The sequence below is a fragment of the Lotus japonicus genome, chromosome 2 (genome assembly GCF_012489685.1).
Source record: "Lotus japonicus ecotype B-129 chromosome 2, LjGifu_v1.2".
Classification (NCBI taxonomy): Eukaryota; Viridiplantae; Streptophyta; class Magnoliopsida; order Fabales; family Fabaceae; genus Lotus; species Lotus japonicus.
Window position 1 is genome coordinate 11,251,370 of NC_080042.1, and position 11,461 is coordinate 11,262,830.

Consider the following 11,461-nt stretch of genomic DNA (forward strand, 5'->3'; position numbering starts at 1 on the left):
GAGGTACGGGCCACTCAAAGAACCCTAATTTTTGTAATTACCATTTTGTCTTATTTTGCTGAGCTGGTATATATGTTTAATAAATTTTAAATTCACCGTCTATTTGTTCATGGATGTTGATATTTCAAAGTGACCAAGTAAGAGAGTGAATATTTTGATAAGAAACATGATTTGTTTTCCCCAATTTCATTTCCACTTTTAGAGAGAGTTATAAATAAAAGAGAGAAGTGAGAGATATAATAAATGGTATGATAGTAAAAAAAATAGTATTACTGGAAAAAAAATGAAATAGAAAGAGAAGGTTTATGAAAATGGAATAGAAAAGAAAGTGGGGAGTGAATCTATCTGAATTGTAACAAGCATTTTTTTAACAAAGATGATTCACGAACACCGTTATAGTTGAAACACCTGTAGTTTGTTGAGGTTTTTGACCACCACAAATTGCAAAATAAACAATTAAAAAACACCAAAAAAATGTGGGTGTTGCTGATGTCAAAATTACGATAGAAGACAAAGGTGGCAATTAACTACACCATTTTGACATGTTGATATGAAATGTAGTTCTTTTTTTGAAAAGCCAAAAATTATATTGAAGAGAAGTACAATGGGTACTTCAACACAATACAAAATATATGACACATGAAAGAAAATGTAAATACATATATACAAAAGCCCCAAATAAAGAACACAAAAGAGCAAGGCTTGATAGGATATGCCTCATTAAAACCATGCTAGAAAAACCTCCTTGAGAAAAACTAGAAGGAAAAAGAGTACATACAATACCAAGCCAAAAAGTCGCCACAAAGAATAAAAATAAAAAACCCACTGATTTTGCTCCACAAAAGCTCCACCTCCACGCACCAGTAGCAAAGAGCAGGGTCGGCCCTGGGCCTGTGCAGGCAGACCCACAGCCCCAGGGCCCCCCAAAAAAAATTCTCATTAAACTTTCCAAAAAAATAGTAGTTGCATTCAAGACCAGTTCTGAACTTTTGTATTTAAGAACTTAATTAGCATTGGAATGTGGAAGGTTTCCTTAGATTCTTCTACCTAATTCACTAAATAAGTGGATATTAATTGGTGAACCAATTATTTGCCCAGGACCTCCAAAATGTCGGGACCGACCTTGGCAAAGAGCATCCAATTTTAAAGGCAAGCAACACAATTCATCTCTTGGGCAGTAGTTAATTGTAGTTGTTTCATGAGAGTGAGTTATTTTTATTGATTTTCACCATCTCTTGTCGTTTGATAGGTACGTTTGTATTCAACACATATGAAGAAATGTTGACTTCTTTATTAGTATGGGTGCACATGTATAGTGTGATGTTACAGAGCTTGTTGATCCTCTTCAAAGAATTGAGTCTTGTTATTTTAGAGATTCGTTAATCTTGTAGTATATCGTTTAATTTTCCTAGTTATACCAAAAAGATCATGTGGTCATTAATTACTATCCTATTGTTTTCTGAATCAGTTTTGATGCTCACACCCAACTTATATACCATTTCATTTTCACTCATTTTAGTCTTGTAGTATATACCTCTTTTTCTCCTATTATACCACTAATTATATGTCTCCGATGGTTAGCTCAAGTGGTAAGAATTAGGAGACATAAGGGTTGGGGAGGGGAAGGTCCAGGGTTCGAATCCTGGAAGGGAAATTTGAAGGGATTTTATAACTTACTAACAACTAACCACTAACATTTGCCTATAAAAAAAAGGTGCTTGCTGTGGTACCTTAAGCCAGATTAAGGTGTGGTACCCAAAATGAGTTTGTTTGATAATAAAGACCAAATATATCGATTCAAAATTTGATTTTATTCTATCGTATTAATACAGCGTTGCATTCTTAGGGACGTGAGATTTGCGAGTTATGATTTCTGAGCTTTATTCAACCACCAACCATGGTCATTTTACACCCATCTCCATCACCATCATTTGTTTCCACCACTCATTCATTTTTCACTAAAATATGAATTTCATAAGATAAAGTTAATTGATAAGTAAAGTAAAATTTAAAGGTGTAGTATTTACCTTAAATAACATGATAATAATATATTAAATTACTTAATACGGGTATCATACCCAAAAAAAAATTCAGGATACCATGGAATTTAAAAAAAAAATACCACTAATCATATTTCTCACTTTTCTCTTCTATTTCTATCTTACTTTGGATAAGAATTTCAATATTCAATTCAGGGACCCTGAAATTAGTGAAATCATCCCGGAATCACAGTCATCTAAAGAAAATCCTACAATTCAGATATGAAAGATATGAAGATATTCTTTTAAGTGCAGAGTAACTTTTTAAATTTGAGCACTATTATCAAGATAGGAAACCTGTGAATCTGACTTCACTAAATATAAGATTCTCTCAATAGAGAATTGAGGTCCCTCTAAGTGGGATAGAATTGGGGTGTGAAAATATTATTGAACATCAAAATTTCTTTGTATTCAAAATAGTTGCCCTATTTACACCGTTTCAATTCACTCTCCTTTTACCTCTCGACCCATTGGTTAAAAAGTTGAAGCCTTATACAAGAACCATCTTGCCATCCCTAGATAGTTTATTTCTTCTGCAAAATAAGAACTTTCCACAACCCCACATTACAAGATCATAAATTAATCAAGCAAGTACAATTTAGATTGTTTACTCACACTTGTACTCCGTATACCTACTTATAATGATCCCCCCACTCTTTCAGATTTTTCTGAAGGGTTAGCAGAACCCTAACCCTAACGAAAGCCAGAGGCAATCAAGGCCAACACACACACCATTAACGGGCTCAAGAGTTGAATGATTTGACCTGCTCTGCTTACCTTGCTTCCACAGAATGGGGAAAAAAACCAACACATGCATTTTATTATACATGTCTTGTCACTCTCTCTTTCTCTCTCTTGGTACCACTAGTCTACTACCAATGCACCTGATTCAGCAGATAATCCATTCACATAATAATAATTGAATAAATAATATATAGAAGCTATGGAAAGAAAATTCAACTTCCATCATTGGCCTAATTGAAACCCTTTCCTCTTACCGTTTCTGCAAAACAACTTTTTCTTTTTCTTCTGATGATGCGTGTTAAGTCCTCATAAGTAGTTTCCCTTCCCAGAAAAAAAAATATTTACCTATAAAAGGAGGTCATCACTTTGGACCGTTAAGTTGGGAGCTGAAGAAAAACCAGTGATCTTTTTCCTTCTTCTTTCTTCTTCTGCACTGTTGAGTGCTGGGCGGTCCTCCTCTCACAAAAGTTAGGGCTCTTTTGTCCTCTACAGTTAAATTAAAAAAAAAAAGATCTTCAAATGTTCCCTTTCAGCTCAAGCCCTTACCCTTCCTTTCCTTCATCTTCTTCTTCTCCTTTCCACCCTTTTTCTTTCCTCAATCCTGAAAATGTTTCAGCAAGTAACAACACCCTTGTTCTTGATCCACTTTCTGTTCCCTACATACCACAAACTCACCACCACCACCACCACCATCACAACAACTCTCCAGCACTCCCAGAAACACTAACCAATTTAGCGGTTGCCGGCAGTCCTGATAACTGTTCGGCAATGCCTAAACCAGATCCTAGTGGCCCTCACTATGGCATTTCCTGTCTCCTCACTAAGAAACCAGCTAAGAAAGACCGGCACAGCAAGATTTACACCTCTCAGGGGCTGAGGGACCGGAGGGTGAGGCTCTCAATCGAGATCGCAAGAAAGTTCTTTGATCTTCAAGACATGCTAGGGTTTGATAAAGCCAGCAACACCCTCGAGTGGCTCTTCAACAAGTCCAAGAGAGCCATCAAGGATCTCGCTCGGAGCAAGAACAGCAACAGTGGTGGTGGTGGTGACCATGACAACAACAAGAGCTTCTCTTCCGAAGAAGATGAAGACTGTGAAGTTGTCTCATCAAACCTACAACAAGATCAAGAGCAAAGGTTAGATTCAAACCATAATAAAGGGGGTGGTGCTGAAAAAGAGCTGTTGAATAAGTTGAAAAGGGCACAGAAGGAACCTTCTTGTGCTCGTGCAAAGATAAAGGAATCAAGGGAGAAAGCAAGAGCAAGAGCAAGGGAAAGGACAAGTAACAAGATCTGCAACAACAACAACAACACCACGCTGAAGAAAAAGCTCCCTGCTACTGAAAACTCTCTAATCTTACAGCAACCAAAGTCTCCACCAAGGATGCTTCACCACCCTCACCCTCATCATCTTCATCACCACCTTGTGGGCGGTGAGGCGCCAAGAGATGACTTCAACGTTATTGAGGAATCCATTGTGATCAAGAGAAAATTGAAGCCATGGTTGATGTCTTCTTCTTCTCATCATCATCATCACCAACAACAACAACACCATAATCTTGTGATCCCTAAGGAAGGGAGTTTCAACAACAACAGTGAATACCACTCCTTCCCCAATTCATCTCCAAATTGGGATAACAACACTAGCAACAGTGCCACTAGCCGCTCCAACTTTTGTACAATAGCCAGCATGAACCTATCAACAGGTATGTGCTTGTGTGTGTAAGTCTCTCTTTCTTGAAATTTAGCTCGGATCAGGGTTATAAATTGCGGCTACAGCAAACTGAAATTTGATGCGGTTGCAATTGCGGTCGCGATGTCGCTGAGGGAAATTCAAAACCCTTTTATGTGGCCACCCCAACTGCAGTTGTGGATCGCAATTTGAAACCCTGGCTAGGATCTTGATGGAATTTACAGTTCTACAAGTTATGATTTTTTCAGGGCTCCAAATCTTTGGAAAGTCTTGGGAGGAGTGCACAAATCCACGTCCACACTAGTAAATAATGTTGGTGTGTTTTCAGTATATCATCTTCTGATCTTGAAACTCAATCTAGTGCCTTGCCAAGGAGTATGGTATTATTGAACCTTTTCTGTGTTTTCCACCAGTAACTTTTCTGTCCTTCATTCTCTTTCATTCAACAATGTTTGTACTCATGTTCGATCAGCCAATGGCGTGTGACAGTTGGCCACAGAGGTTGCTGCTGCGTGTGTTGTTTCTGACCAATAATTTCAAAGTGTTGTTGGCATTGTATGATAATTATTCCAATTAGTTATCAAGAAACTGTTCCTTCTAGATTTTAATTAATATTTATTTATATATTTGCTTAAATGTTCAATAGTCACTAGAGAAAATGTGTTTGGATCCTCTCCAGCAAGTTTCTCTACCGCTACTTTCCTGCATAATTTTAAATTGATTCTTGTGATCAATGGCTAAGATTTTAATAAAAGAATATAATTTATCAAATTAAATAGTTTATTGTGATTTGTATGCTGCAGAGGCTAGAGAGACAACAGAGGATCTAAACCTGATGAAAGTACGTCCAAGGTTTTTCAGCTTTTGTTTCCAGATGATCTAAAGATGTTGGAAGTATGGATTGATTTGCATTATTAATTAGCCTGTAAGAAAGGTTCAATTTAGAAAAACATATTAATCTCTAGCTAGCATTTATAAGAAGATCAAAATAACTATGGAAGAAAATAGATGTTAACTGCACTAATTAATTAAAATATCACAAATCATGCAGGAACTATCATCCAACAATGTCAGGCTCCAAAAGGGATTGTATGTTTAACAATACTCTTTGCTTTTCTCTCAAACATTGCCTCAAGTTAAATTATCTATAATTCTCTTGACTTATAACATGTTAGTGTCAGATTTTTTCTGATAAGAATCAATTGTGTATCGACAAGCTCTCCTCACATAACTCATAAGTTTCTCCCCATAATTTATTTCGACTATAGAATCAATTGTAGAAAGTTTCAAACATGCTACATTTTGACATGATGGTTCTCTGAGATATATTAAGATGTCAAGCATCACTTAAAGTTCAGGACTTATGCATAGGTCTTTCTACTCTCATGTATTAATTTCAGTTAGAATGGTTAATTGCTTCATGCCTTTTGATATTTGATATAGCATGCATGTTAATAAAATCACCTATTTGGAATTCAAGCTTTCTCATTATGTCATTGACAAGAAATTTAACTTCAGGGGAACAATCATAATTGCCCAAGACAATAGACATTTCCCATTTGAAGTGTTGCAAGAGAAAACGAAAAAACCATATCTACTTTTAGATTTTCTTTTTTTTTATAAGCATCTACTTCCAGGTATCTCTAGTGAGAAATCACACCAGGCACCCTCCCTCCCCCCACAAAAAAAAATCAAAATCAAAACTTAGCAACAATAAGAAGACTAAGGGTCCGTTTGGTGGTCAGGATATGATAAGAACAGGATATGATATAAATGATTGGATAAGGACAAGATATGATAAAAGCACGATAGACTTTTATCCTATCCTGTGTTTGAGGTAGATAGGATATTGCTAGGATATTAGACAAAAAATGAAAAATGTGTTAAATTTTCCTTTGAAATAAAAAATACATAAATTTTGCAAAATTTGATTTTCTAAATAGTTTTTTTTAAAATGTGATTATTTTATAAAATTTAATTTTTTACATTTTATAAATGAGCTTATGTTTTAATATTAACTAAAATTAAATTAATTTTTATTAATTCGACTATTTTAATTAAAATTATTATATATATGTAACCAATGGGTTCTAACTTAGCAGGGGCAAGTGATCAATGATAAAAATTAATAATTTTTTTACAAAATTAATAAAAGATATTATTCTTTCAAAAATAATTTATATTTAAATTATTAAATATAATTATATAAATAGAGAAAAATATTATATAAATATAGAAATAATTTTAAATAATATTATATGATAATATAAATTAGACTATATTTACTATTAAAAAAATAATATTTATATATATGTGAGTAGCTTATTTTATTGTTAGTGAAGAATTATTTTGTGAATTTTTATTATAATATAGATAAATAAAAATAATTTTAACTAAGCAGTAGTAAGTGTTAATGAAAATTTATTTAGTTTATAAGAGTAAATCCAATATTTTCACCATTTATAAATCAGTTTATTTTTAATTAAATTTGTTAGTAACTACATAATTTTAACTTAACAATAACAACTAGTAGTTGATTGATTGAGACTGACAAAAGTACACTTTCTTCTATCTCTTCGGCGATTCAAACACGGGAGAAGCGCAGATCGGTGGTGGCAAGCCTCTATGCCTCATCGACGACCTTTTACTTGGAGGAAGGTGCATGGATGGCAGCACACCAGCAACTTCTGCGTTTAAAGGGGTCTAGAGCTTGTTTCAACAGAGCAAAGGATTCGTGGGCTCTAGTAAAAACCATGGGGTTGGAGTTCCAGGGGTTAGATGAGCTTGCTAATTAAGGGCTTCAAGAGGAGATGCAGAGGATTTCTTCAAACTGTTAATATGAGTCAGAGGCGTTGGATCTCATGGAAAGTGAAGGGGCTTAGGGGTGCTGAAAAGAGAAGTTCGGTGAGGGATATCACCAGAAAAGCCAACCCTGAAGTGGTTTTGCTATAAGAAATGAAGACGGGTCCCCACAGAATCAAAATAATTGAAGATCTGGCTTTGTACTTGAATATGGATTTTGCATTTATTCCTGCAAATGGAGCGTCTAGAGGGCTATTGTCGATGTGGAATTCATCTCTGTTCATGGTGGAAAATATGATAAAATTGGAGAGTTTCTTGTGGCTACAAGTCAAGATTAGCTCAGGTGGTGTTCAATGTCTTGTTGGGAATGTCTATGTCCCAAATTCAGAGGAGGATATAGCCTTCTTCTTTGAGTCTCTATCTGAGGTAATCGATTTATTTACTCGTTCTTGTTTAATTTGTGGAGATTATAATGTTTTTCTTAATCTTGGGGAGAGGAGTGGAAGCCCTGATGTTGTTGATTTGTCTTTCTGCTATTTCGTGGGGAGCAATAATCTGATGGACTTACCGCTCAAAAATTATCAATTTACTTGGTATAGCTCGAGGGATAACGACCTTTGGAGTCGTTTAGGCAGATGGATTATTAATGAAGCGGCCATCAATGGATTTGAGGGAATTAGTCAAGTTGCTGAAAATTGGGGGTTGTATGACCATCGGCCAGTGATCATGTCCATGGGTGCTATTAATTACGGGCCAAAACGATTTTTGTTTTACAATAGTTGGTTATTGGATCAGGAGTTTGAGGGAGTGGTTAAGGAATGGTGGTGCTCGTCTACGGTAGTGGGCTGGTCGGGATTTGTCCTCCAACAGAAGCTGGAAACTTTAAAAACAAACACTAGAAATTGGAAGGGGTACTCTAGGAAGGGGACAAATGAAAAGATTTTGTCTCTTGAAATTGGCCTTATTGAAATTGGCTTTCAGGAGTTGATGCATCATTTGGAAGAGAATGGAGTGTCGGTGGAGCTAAGGAGGAGGAGAATGTCAATTCTGGATGAGTTGTGGCATGAGTATAGAGTCGAAGAGAATAGGTGGAGGCAAGAAGCGAGAACTAATTGGCTTAAGTGCGGGGATAGAAATATTGCCTATTTTCATACCGCTTGTAAGGTGAGGCAATTAGTAAGGAAAATCCAGAAACTAGTTGTGAATGGTGCTACTGAAGACCCTGTCAAGGAGGCGGTTTTTGAACATTTCAAATCCTTCTTTTCGCGGGAGGATATGTGTAGACCCTGAATAAAATGTCCAAATATTTACAAGCTGAAGATGGAGGAAAGACTGGCCCTTGAACTAAGCTTCTCTAAGCAGGAAATCTGGGAGGTATTAAAAGCATGTGATGGCTACAAAGCTCCAAGTCCAGATGGTTTCAATCTTAGCTTCTTCAAACGTTTCTAGCCTATTGTAAAGGGCGAGGTACTTGATTTCTTCAATGACTTTCATGAATCAGGGAAATTGGTCAATTACAATTGCCTTGAAACTGTATATGATTTTAGGCTAATTAGCCTCATTGGCAGTGCTTACAAATTGATTTCAAAAGTGTTGGCTTCTAGACTCCAAAAGTTAATGCCCAAAGCTATTTCGGAGAACCAATTTGCTTCTACACAAGGGAGTAAAATAGCGAGATGCATCCTAATTGCAAATGAGGTTGTTAATTGCCTAAAGAGGAGACATGGGAGAGGGATACTTCTCAAACTCGACTTTGCAAAAGCTTATGACAATGTGGAATAGGGATTTTTTATGGACTTTCTCAATGAGATGGGTTTCGGGAGGAGATGGATCAACTGGACTCATTCATGTATATCTTCTGCTTCTCTTGCAATCTTGGTAAATTGGTCCCCTATGGCCTTCTTTGACATGAAAAAGGCCTCAGGCAAGAGGATTCACTCTCACCTCTTTTGTTCAATGTGTGCGTTAATGGCTTATCTTGTATGCTAATTCAATTGTTGGGGAAATTCAAATTTAGCGGAGTGAGGATTGGGGCAGAGCTAGCTTTGAATCATCTTCAATTTGCAGATGATACTCTTCTGTGAAAATGATGCAGAATAATTGGATCATTTATGCACACCCTGTTGGGATTTCTCTTTGCGTCAGGCCTAAAGTTAAATGTTTTTAAATCCCAACTCATTGAGGTTAATATGGAGGTATCAGAGGTTCATATGTTGGCCATCTTCCATTACCTTATCTTGGTGCGCCTTTGAGTGGGAACCCACAGAGACTTGCATTTTGGGAACCAACTAAGAAAGAAACAGAGGTGATGGAATTCTAAATATATATCTCTAAGCATGAGGTTGACTCTAATGAAAGCGTCTCTATGCTCTATACCATTATATTTTATGGCTATTTTCAAAGCTACCATTGGTGTCGTGGACGAGGTGGAAAAAATCCTAAAGGTCTTCTTGTGGGGCAAAGAAGACAAGAGAAAGAAGATTGCTTGGGTCCCTTGGATAATGATTTGCCAATAACAAGAGGTAGGAGGCCTTGGCTTGGGTTTTATTGGGTGGAGAAACAAAGCCCTTCTCCTGAAATGGGCTTGGAGGTTTGGAGTGGAGAGGGATTGTCTATGGAGGAGAGTAATTGTGAAAAAATATCACCTTGATGGAAGATTGCTAATGTTTCACCTTGCGATGCTAGAAGGCAGAAATTGGTCCATTATCATGCATGACCTTGTGAATGTTTTATGTGAAGACACCATGCTAGCTAAGGGCTTAAAATAGGGTCTCATTGTTGGTGTAGGGAATAGAAGAAACATAAGATTCTGGTTAGATCCTTGGCCCAATGCAGAAGCCCTATGCGCCAAATTCCCTAGGTTATTTGTTGGGTTCCAGAACAAAACTGCCATGATAGATGAGGTTGGGCTTTTCCATCAGGGTAAATGGCTTTGGGATTTGGCCTTTTGGAGACCTTTCTTTCTAGGGAGTTACCTATATACAACTCCTTCCTCACCATGATTGATGTATGTTAAGTTCAAATGTTGAATACATCATTTATCATATTTTGAATGATAACAATTTTCAAGAGCATAAGTGAACTGGTTAAATATTTCATGTAAATTATATTTCAGAAAATAACTTCTATGCTTCACATCCTCATCTTTTGATGATAAAGTACAAGACAATGGCACAAGAAGTGCCAGTCATGTACTAGAAAGGTAAAAGCAAGAAGACGCTCAAGGCATACTATACAAGAAAAGAAAGTCAAACTAGCCAGATCGTCTGAGCAAAGAGAAGAGTAAATTGATCAAGATAGAAGTCAGTCAATACAAGACAAGATAAGTAAAAACATCAAGGATCGTTTATTCAAGTACAGTCAAAGCTTCAGGACAAACTATGCAAGAACCGCCTGAGAGGTTTGATCGTTCGTCAAAAGAGAAGACCACACTTATGAAGACATTCATCGTCTATCTCTAAGTCTGACCAATGGAAGTAATGTCTAAAGAAAGAGCGACATATTCAAATTGAAAGCTCTCTGACATTGTTGATAGAGAAAGCCAAGTGCAAAGAATCACGTGATATCTCACAAAGCACATTGGACAAGAAAACAAGTACAACGTTGTCACCATCAAAGTTTCCTCTTTCTCTCACTAAAGGACAGGAACGTTGCTGCTTATGCTACCAACCAACTGACAAGATACACTTAGTAGTATTTTGCCTCAACAAAGGACACAATGCATTTAATGCACCTGACAAGAAGTATGTTTGATCCAACGGCTAGTACTCAAGATGCTCTATACGCTCCAACAACTCTCAACAATCCCTAGAAGCTCTTGAAGTATAAAAGAAGGACTTGAAGATTTTTAGAAGTGAGAAACAGAGCTAGAACTTTCATCTAAGTCGAAAATCTTCTTCAAGAAAGAAAAGTCCCCTTTGTCTGAGAGAAATATCTAAGAGTCAAATCCATATATCCAACTCTCTCTAGATCAAGAACACAAAATAGTCCCTAGAGTCAAATTTACTCAAACACTTTGTAGTTCTCGTGCTTTGTAATTTCTACGTTCCGTCTTGTGAGAAAATAACCTTGTAGAGCCAAACGATCTTAAAAAAGATCTTAGGAGAAGTCTTGAACAATACTTGAAGTTGGGAGAAGTCCTGTGTAATACTTGTTGGGAGAAGTCTTGTTGAATACTTGGTTGG

The 11,461-nt window shown here is 36.6% G+C and overlaps 2 protein-coding genes across 2 annotated transcripts; both read left to right on the plus strand.

Annotated features, from left to right (window-relative positions):
* The first annotated feature begins 2,412 nt into the window (after positions 1 to 2,412).
* On the plus strand, positions 2,413 to 5,075 carry LOC130737573 (transcription factor DICHOTOMA-like). Its single transcript, XM_057589382.1, has 2 exons — positions 2,413 to 4,488; positions 4,724 to 5,075. The coding sequence occupies exons 1-2, from the start codon at positions 3,303 to 3,305 to the stop codon at positions 4,777 to 4,779; spliced, it is 1,242 nt and encodes a 413-aa protein (XP_057445365.1). The 5' UTR covers positions 2,413 to 3,302; the 3' UTR covers positions 4,780 to 5,075.
* Positions 5,076 to 7,487: 2,412 nt separating this feature from the next.
* Positions 7,488 to 8,567, plus strand: LOC130736051 (uncharacterized). The gene has a single exon (XM_057587905.1). The coding sequence runs from the start codon at positions 7,488 to 7,490 to the stop codon at positions 8,565 to 8,567; it is 1,080 nt and encodes a 359-aa protein (XP_057443888.1).
* Positions 8,568 to 11,461: the final 2,894 nt, after the last annotated feature.

Excerpts from the sequence above, each read along its gene's own strand:
- LOC130736051 (XM_057587905.1), top strand. The coding sequence starts at position 7,488 with ATGGATTTTGCATTTATTCCTGCAAATGGAGCGTCTAGAGGGCTATTG.
- LOC130737573 (XM_057589382.1), top strand. The coding sequence starts at position 3,303 with ATGTTCCCTTTCAGCTCAAGCCCTTACCCTTCCTTTCCTTCATCTTCT. Across the intron at positions 4,489-4,723 it reads CAGCATGAACCTATCAACAG|GGCTCCAAATCTTTGGAAAG; the intron begins GTATGTGCTTGT and ends TGATTTTTTCAG.